The 23,989-nt window shown below is 41.8% G+C and overlaps 1 protein-coding gene and 1 pseudogene across 11 annotated transcripts in view; both read left to right on the top strand.

Moving 5' to 3' along the window:
- Positions 1-23,989, top strand: part of HELZ (helicase with zinc finger) — a 146,211-nt gene that overhangs the window by 101,122 nt on the left and 21,100 nt on the right. For all 11 annotated transcript variants that reach the window (XM_069544076.1, XM_069544082.1, XM_069544077.1 and 8 more), the window contains 7 exons: positions 1,491-1,695; positions 7,988-8,039; positions 8,992-9,182; positions 10,863-11,070; positions 20,023-20,102; positions 22,359-22,908; positions 23,305-23,545. In XM_069544076.1, coding sequence (XP_069400177.1) covers positions 1,491-1,695; positions 7,988-8,039; positions 8,992-9,182; positions 10,863-11,070; positions 20,023-20,102; positions 22,359-22,908; positions 23,305-23,545 — 1,527 coding nt within the window. The remainder of the gene's footprint in view (positions 1-1,490; positions 1,696-7,987; positions 8,040-8,991; positions 9,183-10,862; positions 11,071-20,022; positions 20,103-22,358; positions 22,909-23,304; positions 23,546-23,989) is intronic.
- LOC138415452 (cytochrome c pseudogene) lies at positions 16,203-16,626 on the top strand (annotated as a pseudogene).

Genomic DNA, 23,989 nt, shown 5'->3' with positions numbered 1-23,989 from the left:
TTCATCATCAGTCCTTCCAGTGACAATTCAGGACTGATATCCTTTAGGATTGACTGGTTTGATCTCCTTACAGTCCAAGGGTTCTCAAGAGTTTTCTTCAACGTATTTATTATCTTGTAGCATTTTTACTTTTCCTGTTGATGTGGAGGCCTGAAATTTTTTCTGTACTGATTTCTTAAACTCATCTTTAAAAAATTAGAAAAGATGGTAGAAAGCATATGTAAGAGAAATATAATTTAAAATTAATATCTGCAGTTTTATAAATACTTTAACTCCACTCCCATTCATATACTGGCTTTTGTAATATACAGCTTTGTATTTATGCTTCTTGAAGCCATTTTGGTTACCTGCCGTCCAACTGGACACAAGGATACCAACTCGGGAAGAAATCATCTCACACAGCTTTCATAACATAATAAAGCATTATTTGAACCTCATATTAAAAATAGGTATGCATATTTAAAGAAAGCTGAGCACCGAAGAATTGATGCTTTTGAACAGCGATGTTGGAGAAGACTCTTGAGAGTCCCTTGGACTGCAAGGAGATCCAACCAGTCCATCCTAAAGGAAATCAGTCCTGAATGTTCATCGGAAGGACTGATGTTGAAGCTGAAACTCCAGTACTTTGGCCACCTGATGGGAAGAACTGACTCATTTGAAAAGACCCTGATGCTGGGAAAGATTGACGGCGGGAGGAGAAGGGGACGACAGAGGATGAGATGGTTGGATGGCATCACCGACTGAATGGGCATGAGTTTGGGTAAATTCCGGGAGTTACTGATGGACAGGGAGGCCTGGCGTGCTGCAGTCAGGGGGGTCGCAAAGAGTCAGACACGACTCACTGAACTGAGTTGAACTGATGCATATTTATAATAATCATTTAAAAATCTTTAAACTTTTTATATGTTGTCTTTTGTAATATATATGTAATATTTCTACTATTTGGAGATCAGTTTTCAAAACTTTAGGAACAACAGTGTATGACTGGAACAATTTTGAATGTATTTTTCTCCATTAGTATTTTTTAATTTGATTAGGAGATAATCACTAAAATTAGCATTCCAACTTCCTGTATTTTTCATAATTTAACTTAGTCAATTAATGTTAATAAGCTGTGCTGTGACAGGCATCAGTTAATTAAAAGAAAAGTATGGTAGTAACTAGTTATTTCTTATCAGTTCTGAAATCCTTGCTTATTGTGTGGATAACAACCCTTTTTGTATGCATAGTTGAGCACTGACTGTGTGATCAACCAGGATGAATTTAGAATTTGTATATCCCACGGTACTAGATGTGACTGAGCTTCAGAACCACACTTCCAAAGTCCTGTGATCTGGTGGGAAGATTATACCTGAATCATAGATGAATATTGGACCTAAGGGTTTGGGGTTGGAGTGGGAGAGGGGACCCTAAATTATCTTTAGTTGCTTACAGTCATTTCTGTGATCTTGTCCACTTTAATTGCAAACTGATCTAAATCTTTTCTGTAGGAAATTTTGGGAGCGGTTTATTGCCCTGTGTCATGAAAACAATAGCCTGCATGGAATCACTTTTGAACAGATCAAAGCTCAGCTAGAGGCTTTAGAACTAAAGAAGACATACGTGTTGAATCCACTGGCACCTGAATTTATACCCCGGGCTCTAAGAGTACAGCACACAGGAAACACCAACAAACCACAGCAATCACCCCCCAAGGTAAAGCCCATTAGAAACATTGAAGAGGTTAAAGCGAGAGAACATGCTGAGGTGTCAGAGCTATTTTGGGCCTCGGGTCACTCTAGGTATTGGGGTTGGCAGCCAGCAGGTTCTGCACGGAGCGTGTCCAGTGTGGGCACGTAAGCGAGAGTGCGGTGTGGTGGTCAGCCATGCTACTCGATGGTATTATCACTCGCAAAGCGTTTCCAAGGACCTGATTGGGTCCTTTGTCTAATATAATCTCCCAGTCCTCTCTAATGATAGACATAGTTTAGCAAGAGACGAGTAAAGCAAAGCAGCTTAAAAACCTGTCACACGTATTAAAACCATGCTCTTACAGCGCCTTTTTTTTTTTACAAGGAATAGTATTATTATAACAATATTTGTATAAAGAAAATAGCTCTCATCTGTTGCTGATGATCAGCTGGTTCCCAGTGGTATTTGACACAGTGAGAAAATTGGCCAACTTCCTGAAGATAACTTGAATTGTTTGTTGTTAAGTATTTGTTGTAAGAAACAGTCCAGGCATTGGGATTGGATGTGGGGGAATCAAGGCCATTTCTACTTTTGAACTATAGTTATTTTGGGCAGAAACAGCTGTTTATTTGCTAGATTGCCTGAAAAAAAGAAATGCTTGCACTTACCATCTAGAAAAGAAAGCTATGAGAGTGGCCTGTTTAGTATTTATTCTGGTTTTGGGGGTATATTTATAGTCATCAGCATGATATTAAACTTACTGACATGGATTGAGAGAGTATGCCAGTTTGGGGCTTCATTTTAAAAACTTAAAACATAAGGTGTAAGAAGTAATTATTGGTTTAATATCTTGAACCTTTTAGCTGAGTAGGTATTAAACTGAGATGAAAACTGATTTTCCTGTGTTAATATACTGTTGTCTGAGCTTAATAGAAATGGACCTGATGTGCAGTAATGCTTCAGTGATTTGGGATTGCGAGGAGATTAAGCATTTTGCATAACTGAATCCTCTAGATTTCTAAAGTTTAAACTATGAACAAACTAATGATCAACGTGTGTATCAAATGCTACGTCTCTTCTCTGTGGCAGCCATTGCAGTGTGTGCTCGAGAAGCAGATTAGCTCCAGTCTTGCTGTGGCAGACGCCGCAGGGACGATGGTCGGAGGAAGCACGTTCCTCAAGTGTGGACGTTTAGGGTCGTTTCCACTATGGAGATGCTGCTTAGAGAGCACCAAGAGAGTGGAGTGAGGGCAAGAGTGGGGAGATGTGTCAGAAGCTCAGCCTCTGTGCCCAGAACAGCATCTGGCTTATCATAGGTGCTTAGAAGATGAGTGAGTGATGCCCAGTAAGGAGCTCAGACGAAAAGCAAGAGGCATGAGAGAGTGCGAGCTCTCAGGAGCATCAAGTAGCTTAAAGTGTGTGAAGAGTGGAAACCCAGTTAGAAACTCTGAAACTTTATTGTTTTTTATTTAAAATGTTGCAAAGACATTATACCTTTTGCACATTCTTAAAATACCATAACTACGATAAACTTTTAATTGGCCAGTGTTAACGTTAATCAGCGTATGATAGGTGTGGCTGTATTTAAGCCGTGATACTGATATGCATTGGCCCTAAGCAAGATCCTGAAGTTTGCTTTTGTTTTTATCTTAAAGGTAAAGAAAATATGTATTGAATCCACTTGCTTTTCTAAAACTATAAGCTCCCTGAAGCCAAAAATCCCAGTCTGTGTACTCTTTATGGCACCTAGCGCCTAGCCCCTTTCTGCACAGAGTGGTTGCTCAGTAAGGGTCTGATAAGTAAATAAAGATTGTGATGCGTCCAGGAGAGTGCCATGTGGCTTTCTTCTTTCAACTGAAGATTAAAGGCCACAGTAGCTGCTTTCCGAGTTTTTTCTTTTTAACTTTTTAGGAAATTTTCTTCATTGATCCAGTGGATATCATTTGCTATCCACTGTCACTAACACAGTGGTTCCCTAAATTGTTTATATCCCTGGCTATTGAAAGCTATTATTTGTTCATGTGTAATAATAGTGACTTTAGATAACTAAGGTCTAGTGAGTCAAAGGTTATTTTTGTCATCATCTTTCCCTTCACTCCCCAGTACTTTATTTCTATTAAATTGTTTTGAGGATTGAATTTGTACTGGAATCATTTTTTTTTAATCTAGCTTTCTATTGTAGAAAATGTCAAACATATACATATATAGAATAGTATAAGGAAGTCCGTATCATTTGGCTTCATTTAACTATCAATTTATCTTTAATTTTGCTTCACCTACAGCCCGCTTCTTTCACTCTACCACCACTGCATATACATATTGGAAAATTTTGAAACAAATTTTGGATAATTTATTTCATATGCTAGAATCTTTTGATGAAGGGTGCTTTACTTCACTGCAATAAAAATGCTATTTCTGAAAACATGACATTAGCCATGTCGTTTCCCCCCCCAAGTTTCCTTAGTGTTTGACCTTTAATACAGTTCTGTGCGTAAGAAATGTTAAAGCTTAGTGTTGTTAATGTTGGGCTAAGACTTAAAATCACAGCTAGATTTAATGTAGATAGTCATCCAGGGCTGGGTGACGCTTGAACATGCTCTGGGACCTGCTTCCTCAGGACCGTCTTTGGCAGGAAAGCATGCCCCCTGCTGTTTATCAATCAGGTAGCTTTTTTTCTCCTCGCTGAGATGTTGGTCCTATGGTTTAGTGAAGGTGCAAAATATTACAGACGTGAGGAGCAGCGGGTAGTCCTAGCTAAGCTTTCATTGCCTCACTGTCTCCAGGCATCATGTATGTATTGGGAAGCACCTGTTTCCCGGGTGCCTACAGAATGCGTATGGAGGACTTGATTTGCCTGTCTTCGGTCTGCTTACTCCTAGGCTCCACGCTGGAGCAGTGCTGAGAAGCTGCTAAAATGGAAAGGGTTCATTTGTACCTCCCTGAAAGGTGCTCAGAGGCTAGATAGTATTCAGAAATGGATCTTTGGAGCAGACTGTAGCGTTGTTTTCTGGATTGCAGTTTGTGGGCCATTCCTCACTGTCTCCAGCCTTCTGTGCTGTGTCTCAGTCTTACATTAGCCTCCGCTTTCACTTTGCACTTTCATGTACTGGAGAAGGAAGTGGCACCCACGCCAGTGCTCCTGCCTGGAGAACCCCAGGGACGGCGGAGCCTGGTGGGCTGCAGTCCATGGGGTTGCTAAGAGTCAGACACGACTGAGCGACTTCACTTTCACTTTTCACTCTCATGCACTGGAGAATGAAGTGGCAGCCCACGCCAGTGTTCCTGCCTGGAGAATCCCAGAGACGGCGGAGCCTGGTGGGCTGCAGTCCATGGGGTCGCTAAGAGTCGGACACGACTGAAGGGACTTAGCCGCGCAGCAGCAGTAGCCACGGTGGGCATGTCGTGGGCCCTCACTGACATTTGTTGAAGGAATAAATGGAAAGTGATGAAAGAATGAGTGAATGAAAAATAATTAATTGACTGAATAAATGGTGGGGTTAAAAAAAAACAGTCCTCAAAAAGTAGATGATATGAACTGCATTCACTTATGACCTTTCTACCAAAGGTATGCGCACTTCCTGAGATTCATTCACAGAAGCTTGGAATTACCGTCATGGAATGACCGTTACAGTTAGTCCCGGCTTACTGGTGCATTATTGTTTTGTTCACATGCTGCCAAACATTGTGCACTTTGCATAGACCATGCACACTGACTGCCCTGCCATTGCACACTAGGCCTGAATGCACTGGGCGAGTTTCCCTGCACTGAACCACACTGAACCGCAGGGAACCATACCGGTGCTGGTTGCGCTTGAAGATAGTGTACTGTCTTTAATGTGAGAGTCCCCGGGTTTCTTTCTTCCCCCATTTATTCAACAATATTCATTGGGCCAGGAGATGTTGTAGGTTCAGGGAATCATTAAGGACATAAACAGATAAAGTCCCAGATATTTAGGTCCTTTCAGACTTTACGTGCCCCGTCTCCATCAGCAGAGTCATCACAGCAGCACTGAGCTGCGGATGCTTCCTTTCCAGGTTTCTTTTCCGCTCAGGTGATCAGCGTAGCACCCACGGTGCTGGTGTGTATTGTCTGCTCTAGACGGTACTTGCTCTCTGTGTTGGTTGTATGTTGTCTGCTCTAGACGGTGCTTGCTCTCTGTGTTGGTTGTATGTTGTCTGCTCTAGACGGTGCTTGCTCTCTGTGCTGGTTTCCTATTGCTGCTGTAACAAGGTAGCACACACTCGGTGACGTGAAACAACACGCATTGACTATCTCACATTTCTTTGAGTCAGATGTCCAGGCTGTTTTGGTTGGTTTCTTGGCTCTGTGCCTCAGGAGGCCAGGATCAAGGTGTTGGTCAGCTGGGCCCTTAGCCAGGGTCAGGCAGGGTGTTGGCAGAATCCAGTCTTCGTGGCTGTAAGGACTGGGCTTCCTGTCTCTTTGCTGGCTGTCCCCTGGGAGCCACTTTCAGCCTCTGCTGACTTCTCCCCAGGTCCCCTGGGAGCCTCGTGCAGCCTCTGCTGACTTCTCCCCAGGCCCCCTGTGGCCCCGCGTCCTCTGCTGACTTCTCCCCAGGCCCCCTGTGGCCCCGCGTCTCAGAGCTGTCCGCATGCCGCCTTCTGTCCCTTGGAGTCTCTGACTTCCCCTTCTGCCACAGCCCTCACTGCCTTTTCCACCGCATCTCTGACTCCAGCTAGAGAGATTTCTCTGGGTTTAGGGCTCACGTGCCTAGACTGGATCCACCCAGATAATCCAGGACAGTCTTCCTGTGTTGTCTTTAGTTAGGTCTTCAGGGTCCCCTTTGCCCCATGACATGGGCCGAGGGATTGAGGTGGACGTGTCTCTGGGGGGCTGTTCTGCCTCCCACACTGACTGCACTGCTGTGTTTTCTCCACGTGCTACACAGTTGCCCCTGTTTGACAGGTTTACCGGCTAACAAATCTGAACAGTTTGTTAACCTCTTGGACCGATCTTAGCTCTGTGCCACTGGCTCTCCTTTCTTCTGCCGAGCGTCTGCCTGCGGCTGCTCCCGTCCTCACTTCTAACTGCTTGTGCCTCTCGTCTTCCCGCTGGGCTGCCGTCCTCGCCGTGCGCGCCTTCTCACTCTCTCTCCTCTCTTCTGCCTGCTTTTCTTTTCACTTCTCTCTCCCTCAGAAGCTCATTTTTGTTTTAGTTTTATAGCTAATGACAGTCACTGTGAACCTCCTCTGGTTAATGAGCCGACTGTGATTCTTCTTGGACTGTTTTGGGGTTTTTTTAAAACTTTTTAAGAGTTGGAGCTTAGCTGCCCTTGCATACCCATCTCTAACCAGCTGGACGATCTGGGTATTTCGAGTGCTAACTGATAGGGAGATAAATGAGGCATCACTGACCTTTGCTCTGGTCAAGAATGGACTTTCCTTCTGGCTGTAGCCATTGCCCCTACTTGAGTTTTCAGGTGTAAAATACGAAATAAGACATTCGTGTGGCTGAAGGGTGAGTTGTGTGGTGTGCTTACTTGTGCTGTACAGTGACTTAGTGTGTTCAGTTCAGCCCATGAAAAGAGGAAAAAAATGTTTTAAAGTCTAGACACACACAGCCATTGTTTCTTCAAATGTTATTTCTGCCCCAGAGACGTCATTTTTAATGCCACTGTATGAATCTGCCATTGCTTATTTTAGTAAATTTCCTATTGATGGACATTTCGATTCCCACACGTGCGATTACTGTGTTAAAGTGTATGTCCATTTCTGATGCTTCTGACATGCACTGCCACATTCCATTGTAGAAAATCTGTACATTATCTTAAGCAGATTATGACACTATGTATTTTCCTGTTCACTCAGTAAATTTTACAGGGTAAGACCACCATGAATCATACTCAAAATATCGTACACCCAAAGCATGTTTACGTCCATGTCATTATTTTAAAGGTTCTTATCCTCAAGAGTTGAAGACTGATATGTTTCCCTCGAAAAGAGCTTTTACATCCTCATCTAGTTCATAGAGAATTGATAGAGAAGCTGCAAAGGAATAGAATTTAGGTATCAGTCATATTGGTGCATATTTCTTTTAACACAAAAACTCATTTAAAAAGAAAAAAGAATTTTAAGTACCCTTAATTTGAAGTTGAGGAAACTTGAGGCCTAGCACCATGACTTAGTGTTTAAAACAGAAACTCAGCTCAGAGGCGTCTAATGGTTATTAATTACAGACTCACAGTCTTTAAATTTTAATTGCTGTTACATACATTTCTTTTGCATGGGACTAGGAAAATGGTTATTGTTCTTTCATATTAGGTATGTTTAAATTATACATTTGTGTTTTTCTGTAAAGGGGAAAAGCCTCCATCATAACCAGAATGATCATTTCCAGAATGATGGAATTGGTAAGTGGAAGAATTAGTCCTATGAAAGCTTATTTTTGTGATGTAAGACATTTATCCCAAATTTCATGGGGAGAGGGACACACACACACACACAGACACTTTGGAACTCAGCCAAATTTTATTTAACACAACTGTTCTTACGAATGCTTTGATATGTCTGTCATATCTGTCAAGGGGTGGTTTTATGGGCACCAAGATACATACTATAGACGTTGTGAGGATGAGCATTTAGCCTCCTGTGCAGTATAAGGTTTTGGATATAATATTGATATATCATTGATATCTTACAAAAGTTTGTTTATACATTTTAAGATAAAGTTTATTTGATTCAAAATGTTGCAGAATTATAAAAGGAAAAGCACAAAAAATTTTTAAAATTTTCAGAATTATGCTTTTAAAACAATAATTGCTTAACCATTTTGTACATGACTGTGTAATAGTTGCAGGGCAGAAGTTGATTCTGAAGAATTGTGTATGTTTCCTACTCTTAGGAGAGTGTTGGCTGTGCATGCATGTATATGGTTGTCTCTCTTGAAGGACATGTCCCTGCTCCTTGCAAGACATTTAAAATTACGCTAGTGTATAAAAGGGCTTCCCTGATAGATCAGTTGGTAAAGAATCCACATGCAATTCAGAAGACCCCGGCTGGATTCCTGGGTCTGGAAGATCCGCTGGAGAAGGGATAGGCTATCCACTCCAGTATTCTTGGGCCTCCCTTGTGGGGAAGTTGATAAAAGGGATGCATCGTGCCTCTCAAGTCAAATACTTTCAGTGACTGCGGTAAAATGAGTGTGTTTTTTAATATGCTTTACTCTTCCACACTGATAACTCTTTGATTATAAGATACCTCAGAGCAAACCTAGGAAATATATTTTGCTGTGGGATGACTTTAATTATTTTTGTCTATGTCAGTATGTAGAGCTCTTATGTCCTTTTTCTATTCGTTTTTCAGTTCAGCCCAATCCCTCTGTGCTTATTGGCAATCCTATCAGAGCATATACTCCTCCACCTCCTCTTGGACCTCACCCAAATTTGGGGAAATCTCCAAGCCCTGTTCAAAGAATCGATCCTCACACTGGGACGAGTATTCTTTATGTACCTGCTGTCTATGGAGGGAATGTCGTTATGTCCGTGCCTTTACCTGTAAGTAGCTGTTTAAGAGACTCTCTATCGAATGAGATGAAATGGGCTTCACTAAATTACTACCCAGTCAGTGTTCTACCAGTCTCTTTTTTCAGCTTTTCAATGCCTGTAAGCTTCTTTAAAAGCAGCTCTTACGACCCAAAAAATGTGAATTGTTGCTTGCGGTTTGTTACTGGATTGTCATTGGCTGTGAAGAAATCTGTAGGTTGGATGTCTTGATTGAGAAGCCTTTGTATTGTTTTAAATATTTTTACTGGGAAAAGTTGGGCTAAAAGTTAACAGAGCTAGTAAATTGGACTCTTGTTTTATAAAGTAATGTTTTTATTTCATCTTTTGCTTTTTCATTCTTATATAATTTACTAACGCTTCCTAAGAAGGAGACAGAAAGGCATAGAGTAGTCTAGCTCCCTTGGATCTAAACATATCTGAGGAATTCCACGCCTTCCTTGCGAAATCCTGCCTGTACTTAAAAACATTATTAAATATTTCTAAGACTGCCTAGATTTTTAGAGGCTTCCATCTTATGTAAAGCTCATTTTTATTTTCTTTAAGATTTTTGAATATTTTGGTAAGTGAAAAATTTATTGTTAAACAAATATTTCCAAATTCAGGAATTTTTAGCCTAGAAAATATTTCTTTCATTTAAGACAAGTACTGTAATTTCAGATAGAGGTGATCGTTGTCAAGGATCTTGGACACCCCTGTCCACACGCCCAGAATGGAAAAATGCATAGCTGCTGACATTTTTCAGCCGTATTGGTCTTGATAGTTCAGTCACGGGGGCCAGTGAGGACACCTGTCAATAAGAAGTATCTCATTTATGTCGACTCCCCATAGACTTTCAATTTTAGCTGAGTTATTTCCTCCCAGACAGCCTGGCAACATTATATATCATCTCCTTTAAGTAAGTCGCTTAGGGTCTAGATTTCATTTCACTAGGTCACAGAGGCTTTTATTATATAAGATTTCTAAGAGTCTGCATTTAACAGTTATATTAAAATAATAGAGATGGTAGCTCAGATGTCATTGTATTTATTCCTTTTATGTTAATATGCAGCAATTATATATTTAGACACACCTAAAGAAATTTTCTGTTTCTGTAGTTTAATTAATCAGAAGCATTGGTAAACTAGTGACATGTTTGAATTTTGCTGACAGTAAATGAACCTTAAATGATCTGGTTATTCATATGAAAGAGTAGTCATACGTACTTTTTTGAGTTGAGACTCTTTAGACTGAATTCTTTCTTAAATTTTTTCCCTGTTCTTTTATTCAGGTTTATTAACCCATATATCTATACAGTTATGACTTTAAAAGGCAATTTTCATGGTGATCTGTTACATATGCACATTCATATCGAAGGAAAATGATTCAAGTCTACAAAATGATTTCATGCCTCAAAAAATAATTGTTAATACCTATGTTTAAGTCCTTGATTTCTTCCTAACCTAGTGTGTACAGGAAATGATCAGTTTTCCCTTCCACACTAAAGATTCAAAGAGCCAGTTAAGATATAACCATCAGTCTTCCAATTGTTACTACCAACATTCGTTTTGTAGTTATTCAGTTTGGTAGAATTAACATCTCTGTGTGTTTGCTCTTTCCTAATTAATAGCACTATAGCAGGTTGACTGCCAAAATGTCCTTAAAGCAATTAATGTATTTCTTGTAATAACCTAGGTGCCATGGACAGGATACCAGGGCAGGTTTGCGGTCGATCCTCGAATCATTACACACCAGGCAGCAATGGCCTACAACATGAACCTCTTACAGACGCATGGACGTGGGTCTCCTATTCCTTACGGCCTCGGGCACCACCCACCTGTCAGCGTAGGGCAGCCACAGAGTCAGCATCAGGAGAAGGACCAACATGAGCAAAGTCGAAACGGTGAGCCACTCCGCTCTTCCCATGCTCATGAGCTGATGACGTGCCCAGCAGTGTCACCATGTGAAGCTCCCTAGCAGGACGATTGCTGACTCGTTCGTGGAAGACCTCTTTGAGAAGGAATCTGATGTGGAAACCCTGGGTCCTCTCTCCAGAACACACAGATATGTGCACAGATGTACAGAATTTGCATGCAGCCTGTCACTTACGATTGATATTATCCATTTTCTGAAAAAACTGTTAGTAGATCATTTTAAATGAAAATCATTTAAAGCTGAGATAGTAAGCCCTCTCCCATTAAATGCTTCTGTAGCATACTGAACATGAATGGCTGCTCTGCAATAGCTGATCTAAAGGAGTTATTTCTTGTGCAAATCCTGGTCTCTTGTCCACTAGAGTTTATAAATAAGGAAAAATTGCCCTCTATATATTTTAAAGTCTAGTCTATTGGGGTATAATTTATACATGGTAAAATTCAGCCTTTTAAAATGTAGTTTGATGTGTTTTGACCCATATATAGAGGTGCTCACCACCACCAGTGCTGAGATTCAGAGTTTTCACGTTACCCTGGAGACACCCTCTTATGCCTTTGCAGTCAGTCTTCTCCTCCAGCCCCAGCCCTGGGCGACTGCTCCTCTGACTTATGTCCCTGTACGTTTGTCTTTCGTCTGCCATGTAAATCAAATCCCAGTGTCTGGGCTCGTTCACTTAGCTTAATCTAAACTTCTGAGATTAATGTGTGCTGCCTAGATCAGTTGTTCGTTCCTCTCTGCTGTTGATTAGTAGTCCCTTGTATGGATGAACTGCACTGTCTTTGTCTCTCCATTGATTGTTTTTATCTGGCCTTAATTATTTCTGATTTTTGCCTGTCATGAGTAAAGGTGCTATGAACATGTGTCGAACATATTTTCATTTCTCTTGGGTAAATACCCAGGATTGAACTGTTATGTTGGCACTTTTGTTAACTTTGTAAGAAACTGCCATACTGTTTTCCAAAGTGACCAAAACCATTTTTAATTTCTACTGTGTGTGAGATTCCTAGTTGCTCCTTAGTGCTCCTTAGTTCATAGCGCCATCAGCTTTTTAAATTTTACCCTTGCTCATGGATATCTGATAGTATCCAATTACTGTGTTGTTCTGCATGTTACTGGTGACCAGTGAGGTTGAGTGTCTTTTCGTTGGGTTTATTTGTTATGTATACGTCTTTGATGCAGTGTCTATTCATATCTTTTGTCTACTTTTTTACTGGCTTGTCTTACTAAGTTATAAGAGTTCTTTATACGTTCTGGATAAAAATCTTTAATTAGATGTGTGTTTTGAAAATATTTTCTAGGTTGTCTCTTGCCTTTTAATTTTCTTAACAATATCTTGCAAAGAATGGAAGTTTCCGTTTTTGATGAAGTCCAGTTTATTCATTTTTTTTCTTCTGTGTACCATATTTTTGGCATTATGTCTGAAACGTTTTTGCCTTCTGTGTTTTTTTCTAGAAGTTTAGTAGTTTCAGCTGTTATATTAGCTGTTATATTAACTCTGCTTTGAGTTAATTTGTATATATGGTATGAGGTAAGAATTGAAAATTTTCTTTAGGGTCATTTTATTTTGCATTTATGTATGGTCAGTTGTTCCAACACCATTTTTTAAAATTTATTTTTTAAAAATTAATTCATTTTAATTGGGGGCTACTTACTTTACATTATTGTAGTGGTTTTTGCCATACATTAACATGAGTCAGCCATGGGTGTACATGTGTTCCCCATCCTGAACTCCCCTCCCACCTCCCTCCCCATCCTATCCTTCAGGGTCATCCCAGCGCACCAGCCCTGAGTGCCCTGTCTCATGCATTGAACCTGGGCTGGCGACCTGTCTCGCACACGGTAATATCCATGTTTCAGTGCCGTTCTCTCGGATCATCCCCCCCTCGCCCTCTCCCAGAGTCCAATAGTCTGTTCTTTACATCAGTGTCTCTTTTGCTGTCTCACATACAGGGTCATCGTTACTATCTTTCTAAATTCCATATATATGCCTTGATATACTGTATTGGTGTTTTTCTTTCTGGCTTACTTCACTCTGTATAATAGGCTCCAGTTTCATCCTCCTCATTAGAACGGATTCAAATGCATTCTTTTAAATAACTGAGTAATATTCCATTGTGTATGTGTACCACAGCTTTCTTATCCTTTTATCTGCTGATAGACATCTAGATTGCTTCCATGTCCCGGCTGTTGTAAACAGCCAGCACCATTTTTCCTCCGTTAAAATCACCTGGTGCCTTTGTTAAAATCAGTTTCCCACGTATGTGAAGGCTGCTGTCTTCTGCTGGTACACGTGCTTATTTGTGCCAAATATGCTCCTCCTGAGTGCTATAGCTTTATGAAAGTCTTAAAATCAGGTAGTATGAGTCCTCCAACTTTATTCTTCTTTTTCAGAAGAATCTATTCCAGGTCCTTTGCATTTTCACCTACATTTTAGAATGAGCTTGTCAGTTTCTACTAAAAAGCCTGCTGGGATTTTGATTAGAATTGGTTGAATCTGTGGGTCAGTTTTGGGGGAGAACTGACATCTTAATATTTAATTTTCTGATATATGAACAGAGTGTCTCTCTCTTCTTTAAGGTCTTTACTTTCTCCCTTAAAAAAAATATTTTTCAAACTACAAACCTTGCATGTGTTTTGTTAAGGTGAAGGCCTGGATTGGTATAGTGTCTCCCCAGTAGTGCATCCTATAGAATCCCAGGGTTATATCTTTATTTCATTCAGTCCAGGACATTTTCTGAAAGGTGAATTTAGGTATGTTATTAGAGATTTTCCTAAGTATTTTTCTCTTACTGCTTTCTAGTTTTCAGTCAGTTGTGATAAGGGAACCCACTTTGCATGACTTGAATCCTTTTGAACTTATTGAGATTTGTTTTACAGCTCAGGATGTGGTCTGTCTTTCTAATGCTCCATGCACATTGGGTGACAGTGGAGCACTCCAGTGCTACAGGTCAGGTTGCTTGATAGGACTGTTCAAGGCTGCTTTGTCTTTGCTGATTTTCTGTCTACCTGTTAAAAAATGGATATTGAGAGAGGAATACTGAATTCTCCAAATATCATTGGTGTTTATCTATTTTTCCTTTGATTTTTGCTTGATGATTTTTGAAGTTTCTGATGTTGGGTACATAAACATTTAGGATTATATACTCTTGGACGTGAGTTTGAGCAAACTCGGGGAGTTAGTGAAGGACAGGAAAGCCTTGCACACCACAGTTCATGGGGTCGCAAAGAGTCAGACACGACTTAGCTACTGAACAGCAACTCTGATTAATTAACTCATTTTTCATTATGGAATGAACTTCTTTTTCTCTGATAATATTCTTTGCTCTGTGCTCTACTTTGCTGAACATCAGTGCAGACACTTCAGCTTTCTTTTGGAAAGTGATAGCACAGTATTTGTTTTAACTTTATTTTTAATCTATTTGTGTCTTTATACTTAAAGTGCATTTCTTTTAGTTTACAAAAAATCTGATGTGACAATCTCTGCCATTTAGTTGGGAGATCTAGAACATTTATACTTGATGTGATTATTGATAGTTATAATTTTATCATCTTCCTATCTGTTTTAAATTTGTCCAATCTGGTTTTGTCCCTTTTTCCTTTGATTCTGCCTTCTTTTGAATTAGTTGCATGTTTTTTGTTTGCATTTTATCTCCTTTGTTGGATTATCAGCTGTAGCTCTTTTTATTATTTTAGTATTTGCTTTAAGGCTAATAGCACTCATCCCTAATTCACCACAGTTCCCTTTCCCTCCTATGTCTCATCGCTCCAGGTTAGCAGGAGAACATTACAGTCTTTCCGTTTTTCCTCTTCTGGCCTTTAAGTATGGTTCTCATGCATTTTACTTTTACGTATGTTATAAGCCCCAAACATTGTTATTATTTTCACTGAAATAGCCAAGTACCATTTTAAAGTGTTTTAATAATAAGAGAAATAATCTTTTGTATCTCCATGTAGTTAGTATTTCTGATAATCTTGATATTCCTGTTTCGATTTGAATAAGTTTTCTTCTGCCTGAGGGACTTCTTTTAACACTCCTTGTACTTCAAGCCTGTTGGTGATGAATTCTTTCAGCATTTATATGTCTGAAAGTGTTTTTATTTCACTATTGTTTTTGAAAGGTTTTTCCAGGGTAGAGAATCTTGGTTGATAGTTTTTATCTTTTCGTTTTCTTGCTTACTTTGTTTCCAGTGAGAAATCTGATATCATCTTTATCTTTGTTTTTCTGTATATAACATGTCTTTTTTTCTCCAACTACTTTTAACTACTTTTAAGAGTTTCTTTTTATACTAGTTTTAGTAGTTTGATTATGATAATATTCCTTGGAGTAGTTTTATCCATGCTTCTTGGATTTAGGGTTTGTTGAGCTTCTTGGATATGTGGGTTTACAGTTTTCATCAAATTTGGAAAGCTTTGACTTATATTACATTAGAATTTGTTTCTGTCTCACCTCTTTTTCTCTTCTGGAATTTTAGCTACCCATTTATTCAGTTCAGTTCAGTTCAGTCAATCAGTCATGTCTGACTCTTTGAGACCCCATAGACTGCAGCACGCCAGGCCTCCCTGTCCATCACCAACTCCCGGAGTTCACTCAGACACATGTCCATTGAGTCGGTGATGCCATCCAGCCATCTCATCCTCTGTCATCCCCTTCTCCTCCTGCCCTCAATCTCTCCCAGCATCAGGGTCTTTTCAAATGAGTCAGCTCTTCGCATCAGGTGCCCAAAGTATTGGAGTTTCAGCCTCAGCATCAGTCCTTCCAATGAACACCCAGGACTGATCTCCTTTAGGACGGACTAGTTGGAGGTCCTTGCGGTCCAGAGGACTCTCAAGAGTCTTCTCCAACACCACAGTTCCAAAGTATCAATTCTTTGGTGCTCAGCTTTCTTTATAGTCCAACTCTCACATCCATACATGACTACGAGAAAAACCATAACTTTGACTAGACAGACCTTTGTTGACAAATAATGTCTCTGCTTTTTATTATGCTGTCTAGATTGGTCATAACTTTTCTTCCAAGGAGCAAGCATCTTTTAATTTCATGGCTGCGAGAAAGCGGGACGTTCGGCTTGTGAGCGGGAACTTCTCAGTCGCGCACAGAAAAAGAATGATTTTAAAATGGGTGATGTTGAGAAGGGCAAGAAGATTTTTGTTCGGAAGTGTGCCCAGTGCCATACTGTGGAAAAGGGAGGGAAGCACAAGACTGGGCCAAACCTCCATGGTCTATTTGGACGAAAGACAGGTCAGGCTGCTGGATTCTGTTACACAGATGCCAACAAAAACAAAGGTATCACCTGGGGAGAGGAGACGCTGATGGAGTACTTGGAGAATCCCAAGAAGTACATCCCTGGAACCAAGATGATCTTTGCTGGCATTAAGAAGAAGGGAGAAAGGGAGGACTTGATAGCTTATCTCCAAAAAGCTACCAATGAGTAATAGTTGGCCACTGCCTTATTTATTATGAAACAGAAGTGTCTCATGACTTTTTATGTGTACCATATTTAAATTGATCTCATACACTAGAATTCAGATCATGAATGGCTGATGGAATAATTCTGTTGGACAGTCTTGATTTAAATAAGATTGGTCTGTGGCTAAACAAAACAAAACAAACAAACAAAAATTTTGTGGCTGCAATCACCATCTGCACTGATTTTGGAGCCTCCCCCCAAAAATAAAGTCTGTCACTGTTTCCATTGTTTCCCCATCTATTTGCAATGAAGTGATGGGACCAGATGCCATCTTAGTTTTCTGAATGTTGAGTTTTAAGCCAGCTTTTTGACTCTCCTCTTTCACTTTCATCAAGAGGCTGTTAAGTTCTTCTTTGCCTTCTGCCATAAGGGTGGTGTCATCTGCATATCTGAGGTTATTGATATTTCTCTCGACAATCTTGATTCCTGCCTATGCTTCATCCAGTCCAGCATTTCTCATGATGTACTCCGCATATAAGGTAAATAAGCAAGGTGGCGATATACAGCCTTGACACCCTCCTTTCCTGATTTGGACGCAGTCCGTTGTTCCATGCCCAGTTCTGTTGCTTCCTGACCTGCACACACACTTCAAAGGAGGCAAGTCAGGTGGTCTGTTAATCGCATCTCTTAAAGACTTTTCCACAGTTTGTTATGATCCACACAGGTAAAGGCTTTGGCATAGTCAGTAAAGCAGAAGTCGGTGTTCTCCCGGAACCTCTTGCCTGTCCCGTGGTCCAGCGGGTGTTGGCAGTTTGATCTCTGGTTGCTCTGTCTTTTCTAAATCCAGCTTGAACATCTGGAAGTTCATGGTTCATGTACTGTTGAAGCCTGGCTGGGAGAATTTTGAGCATTAGTTTGCTAGTGTGTGAGATAAATGCAATTGTGAGGTAGTTTGAGCATTCTTAACAGTTCTTTTCTTTGGGATTGGAATGAAAACTGACCTTTTCCAGTCCAGTGGCCACTGCTGAGTTTTCCAAATTTGCTGGCATACTGAATGTAGTACTTTCACAGCATGATCTTTTAGGATTTGAAATAGCTCAACTGGAATTCCATCACCTCCACTAGCTTTGTTCTTAGTGATGCTTCCTAAGGCCCGCTCGACTTCGCATTCCAGGGTATCTGGCTCTAGGTGAGTGATCACGCCATCGTGATTATCTGGGTTTTTCTGTATAGTTCTTCTGTGTATTCTTGCCACCTCATCTTAGTATCTTCTGCTTCTGTTAGGTCCGTACCATTTTTGTCCTTTATTGAGCCCATCTTTGCATGAAATGTTCCCTTGGTGTCCCTGATTTTCTTGAAGAGATTTCTAGTCTTTCCCATTCTGTTGTTTTCCTCTATTTCTTCGCACTGATCACTGAGGAAGGCTTTCTTATCTCTCCTTGCTATTCTTTGGAACTCTGCATTCAAATGGGTATATCTTTCCTTTTCTCCTTTGCCTTCCACTTCTGTTCTTTTCACAGCTATTTGTAAGGCCTCCTCAGACAACCATCTTGCCTTTTTGCATTTCTTTTTCTTGGGGATGATCTTGATCCCTGCCCCCTGTACAATGTCATGAACCTCCATCCATAGTTCTTCAAGCACTCTGTCAGATCTAATCCCTTGAATCTGTTTGTCACTTCCACTGTATAATCATAAGGGATTTGATTTGGAATTGTCCAGTGGTTTTCCCTACTTTCTTCAATTTAAGCCTGAATTTGGCAATAAGGAGTTCATGATCTGAGCCACAGTCAGCTCCCGGTCTTGCTTTTGCTGACTGTATAGAGCTTCTCCATCTTTGGCTACAAAGAATATAATCAGTCTGATTTCGGTATTGACCATCTGGTGATGTGCATGTATGAAGTCTTCTCCTGTGTTTATTGGAAAAGGGTATTTGCTATGACCGATGCGTTCTCTTGGCAAAACTATTAACCTTTGCCCTGCTTCATTCTGTACTCCAAGGTGAAATTTGCCTGTTACTCCGGGTATTTCTTGACTTCCTACTTTTGCATTCCAATCACTTATAATGAAAAGGACATCTTTTTGGGGCTTTAGTTCTAGAAGGTCTTATAGGTCTTCATAGAACCGTTGAACTTCAGCTTCTTCAGCATTACTGGTTGGGGCATAGATTTATTAGGCTTCTTGAAGGACTGATGTTGAAGCTGAAACTCCAATACTTTGGCAACCTGATGCCAAGAGCTGACTCATTTGAAAAGACCCTGATGCTGGGAAAGATTGAAGGAGGGGGGAAAAGGGGACGACAGAAGATGAGATGGTTGGATGGCATCACCGACTCAGTGGACATGAGTTTGGGTGAACTCCAGGAGTTGGTGATGGACAGGGAGGCCTGGCGTGCTGCGTGCGGTTCATGGGGTCGCAAAGAGTCGGACGCCACTGAGCGACTGAACTGAACTGAGCTAAAATTTTCCCACAGTTCATGCATGCCCTTTTCATTTTTAAAAAAAATTCTTTTTTCCTTTTTGTGTTTCATCAAGCCTTGTTTCTCCTGCTAATGCCTTCAGGTTCACGGTTTTTCTTCTGCAGTGTCTAATCTGCTGACTCCATCTGGTTTATTTTCATCTTGGGTGTTGTAGTTTTCATTTCTGAGGTTTAGTAGTGAAGCTGTTTTGGCACAGAGTTCCACCGGCATTCTTAAAAGAATGTTTTCAGGGAAGAACTCAAATTAAGGATTCTTTCAAGAGACTTAGAATATCCAGTAGTTAGTTCTTACAGATTAAAAGCCTTTCACATGCATGAACTAGCATTATTTGTCTATTATAATTGTGATTTTTTAACCTTAATACACTTCCTTTATTATTTATCATCCACTTATGTTTAGTTTGATAGCTGTTACTTTTGAAAATATAACTGCATTCTTTTCAGAATATCTTTTATTTAGTTTAGATTCCTTTGCGTGCATGTGTGCTAAGTTGCTTCAGTCATTTCCAGATTTTTGCGACCCCATGGACTGTACCCCACCAGGCTCCACTGTGCATGGGATTCTCCAGGCAGGAATACTGGAGTGGGTTGGCATGCCTTCCTCCAGGGGATCTTAGATTCCTTTACTAAGTAAAACTGACAGATTATTTGGATTTTCACTTAATTGCACTTGTAAGTGGCCAAAGTATTAAGCCATACATAGGCAGGAACACGAAGGCCTTTTCTATGTCTAGTCTACAAAAATGAGGCTGGAAACTCCTGGAGAATGGGAAGTTATCTTTCGGATTATTTGATGTTTTAAGGTTATCCCTTACTGAGTTTTTGCCTTGTCAAAGAAATTTGCTTCATTTATAAATTTTCTTTCTTGCAGAGAAATTGCAACTCCAAAATTTTAAGAGCAAAACCAAAGTAGTAATAATCAATAATGGGTGAAAAAATGTTTAAAATATCCTACTTTTTATCTAATATTAAATAGTCATTGGAATTTGTGACGTCTACTGGAGACAGTGTATAACAGCTTTATAATATCTCCTTAGGTAAGAGTGATACAAATAATCCTGGCCCTGAAATCAGTCAGGTTCGGACGCCGGAGAAGAAACCTGCAGAAGCCAAACAGGTACGAGATTTACCTTCAGTGAGTGCATTGTGCTTATGGACTCAGTTCCCCTGAGCGTCTTAGAGTCCTGGCGTTTCACAGAAAGCTAGCTCCCCTTTTACGTCTCGCTGTTTGGTGAGGGTCTAGTGGGCACGCTGCACTCTCGCCCTCTGCTGCTGCTTTGCGGCATCACTGTATCTATCAGAGTGCTTTTCTCAAACTATGTTACTCAGTGATGGACTCAAACTTAGAGACTTCTTATGGTAAAGTAGCAGGTGAAGACATAGCTGTAGCTGTGTCATTAAACATTGCCTCCAATTGGGAAGGGCTGCTGAGTGAAGGGAGACTCCATGCTCTCAAGTCCCTCTCTCGCCGTGCCTGCTGTGTCCATCCTTAACTCTCACCCTGTCTGTTCATCTGCGTCTGTGCTCATGGACCAGGCAGGGGAGAACCGCACCCTGGTTGAGTGAGCGCTACTGGAGGGTCACGTTTTCTGCTCTCAGGGGACCCGTGGGGCACCTCCATGTGTCTCTTGCGTGTACCAGGCTCCCTTTGCCCAGTTGACTCAACAGCTCTTTTGATGACTGGGTACCTTCTGCCATTATTCTCAGGATCAGAAGATGACCTCGCCTTAGAGATTAAACCCTCAGGATTTCACCCCACTAGCTGAGAACTTTGGACTTGACACTTTTTGTCCTCAGACACCCTTACTTCTTCATCACCAGCCTCAGAGGAAGTTTCCGTGAAAACTAATCTCTCCTCTTGCAGTCACGTCCCTTGTGTTTCAGGAGGAAGATAGCACTCCGTAGCTTAAAAACCTTCAGTAGCTTACCACAGTTTATGAGATTAAAAGAAAAATGTTTATATTCAGTATTGAATCATCCCAGGTCTTGTGTAATTGGGCTCTTGAAGTTTCATTTGATGTGAAAGTGAAAGTGAAGTCACTCAGTCGTATCCAACTCTTTGCAACCTTGTGGACTGTAGCCTACCAGGCTCCTCTGTCCATGAGATTCTCCACGCAAGCATACTGCAGTGGGTTGCCATTTCCTTCTCCAGGGGATCTCCCTGGCCCAGGGATTGAACCCGGGTCTCCCACATTGGAGGCAGACGCTTTACCCTCTGCGCCACCAGGGAAGCCCATTTGATGTCAAGGAGGAGGGAATTAGCATGCATGCCTAGCTGTAGCTCTGTGTACACAAAACTCTCATCCCCGCAGATCCACCGTACTTTTTCTCTCCTCTCCTATCTCAGTGTGTAAGCTGTTCCCTTTATCTAGCATGTCTTTCCCTCACTGCAAAACTCCAACCTCTTGTAAAGATTCAGCTCAAGCGTCATCACCTCTGTGAAGTCACCTTTGACTTTCTCAGGCTGTGGGCTCTCACGTCACATCCTCTTACAGCATCTCTGATTTTACGTTTACGTGTTGATGTCCTCTACTGGACTCCGAGCCAGATTTTAGCAAACTTTCTGTAAGAGGCCAGATAGTAAATTTTCAGACTTTGTGGGCCATACGGCTTCTGTTGCAACTATTCACCTCTACCATCATCGTGAGAAAACAGACACAGACGACATGTAAGCGAATGAGTGTGGCTGTGTTCCATTAAAACTTTCTGTACGAAAATGTAGTGGACGGGAAGCGGCCTGGGAGCCATGGTGCCAGCCCTCGCTCTGCCCTCTGGATGGTACAGAAACAGACTCCCTGTGCCTTTAATCTCTCACACCGGGCACAGTGCCCTTGGTGCGCCCTCAGTAAGTGTTTGTTGAAGGAATGACGGCAAAAGTCAGCAGGCAGACTGGTTATTCAAAGATGATGCAGTACTTACTTTTTTGTTCACTTCAAAGTTATTTGAGTTGAGACAAGTTTTTTATTTTAATGTAGATATGTTTGAGGAGATGTTTGAAGAGATGTATAAAAGCAATAAAATCAGAAAGAAAGAATACATTTCAGTGATTTATATCAGAAGGAAATAATTGGTTATCTTTCCAAGGAAGGAAGTGTTTAAAAAAAATGGTGTTTTCAAAGTCAATATGCTAATAAAATAGTAGTATCTCTCTTTATGACTCAGATGTAATATGCTGTTTTTTCCGTTTCATCTTTCCTGATGTAAAGCATGTGCTCTTGATTGTCAGGGAGTGATTTACCAGGCAGCAGCCTCCGGCTCCTACTGATGAGAATGGAGCACACCCTTTAGAAGTGCTGAGGGGAGGAGCGGTGGGGAGCCACAGGGCTTAGAGCTTCTGCAGCTAAAAAATATTTCTCCGGTTTTTTTTTTTTAGATTGATTTGGAATCAAACCCACAGAACAGAAGTCCTGAATCACGTCCTGGCATTGTTTATCCCAATCCCAAATTTCATCGCAAAGATAATCTCACCCCAAGACACATAAACCTTCCTCTCCCGGCCCCCCATGCACAGTACGCCATCCCCGGTCGTCATTTTCATCCGCTCCCCCAGCTCCCGAGACCACCCTTCCCAATCCCGCAGCAGCACGCCTTGCTGAATCAGCAGCAGAGTACCTTGCCTGAACAGCCGAGCCCCGTGCCTGCCCAGCCCAGTCAGGTGGCCCCTCAGCTGGGCCCGCCACCGCCTCAGCTCTCCCCTGCCTACCCAGCCGGCCCCGGCAGCGCTTTTTTCAATAACGCGGTTCCCCACCGACCGCAGTCCCCGCCCGCGGAGGCTGTGGTTCCCGAGCAGCAGCCCCCACCCGTGCTGCCGGAGGGCCACAGTCCCCTGCGGGCCCTTGCGCAGCCGGGCCCCATCCTGCCTTCACCTCTGAACAGCTTCCCGGACGAGAGCCCCCCGGGCCTGCCGATGGGGGAGGCTTTGGGTGAGTTCTCCGGTCCCCGCAGGACAGGACGGTGTCTGAGAGTGTTTCCTTCCTTCAGTGACGTGTGCTGTACCGTGTTCATTGGAATCAGGATTGATTCGTTTCTTCACATAATGCTGGCCGAAAGAATCACTTAGTGTAATAATCAGAATCTAGCTCCAAATGCTATATAGAACCAAGTGCACAGTTGGTGCCAGGTTGCGCCATGCTGTAGGTGAGGAGGAATCCCCATCATCACGGCGATTTAGTTACTGGCAAAATTAGAAGTCCTGCTTTCTCCAAACTCACATGGTAGCTGTGCCTTTGTGGAGAATGTCTGATTGTAAACCTTCTTGAGGAAGTTAACGTGAAACCCTCAATGCTGGAAACTCAAACTTGTTGCAAATGTGTTTGCAGATCGTGTGCCCGGGAGCGTGGCTCTGGAGACCCTGAGGCAGCAGCACGTGCGGCTGCAGCAGTGGGGTGAGCACCACGCCTGCCTCAGGCAGGGTGGCCTCCCGTACCCGCACCACCCCCACCCGCACCCGCACCTCCAGCACCTTCCCCAGCCGCCCGTTGGACTGCATCAGCCCCCAGCGAGAGCGGACTGGAAGCTCCCCAGCAGTGCCGAAGATGAAGCGGAAACAACTGACTCACGGTCAGAAACAGCTGACTCCCACTCACTTCAGCAGGCTGAGCAGGGCCCCGAGGCGGGGCCTCCTCGCTGTTTTCTCTCTTGAGTGTCATCCTTTTAGCCTCATACGGGAATACTGTCCCAAAGAGACTGGATGCCAGCCTTCTAGGCAACTGCTGCACAGTTCTGTCGATTGACTCTAAAATACAGAACACCTTTTTAGAAGTAACTTTTGTGAAAACCTAAGCGTGGAAGGTCTGCTGCGGACCGTGCATTTATGTGGCCTCTGGCTTTGCAGTCTCTTGTGAAAGAGACATGTACCATCACTGTGGGTGTTTTTTCTGTATTCAGTCATAATGCAAAAAATGCAAAGAGAACAGAATTAAATTAGAGGTTAAAAGTTAAGCATTATAAATTTACTATCAGTATATTTTTTGCACAAAACTCTACCCTCTTTTAAGTCAGATG

Source organism: Ovis canadensis, chromosome 11 (genome assembly GCF_042477335.2).
Source record: "Ovis canadensis isolate MfBH-ARS-UI-01 breed Bighorn chromosome 11, ARS-UI_OviCan_v2, whole genome shotgun sequence".
NCBI lineage: Eukaryota > Metazoa > Chordata > Mammalia > Artiodactyla > Bovidae > Ovis > Ovis canadensis.
Note: the sequence above shows the minus strand (reverse complement) of the source record. Positions and strands in the feature narration are given on the sequence as shown.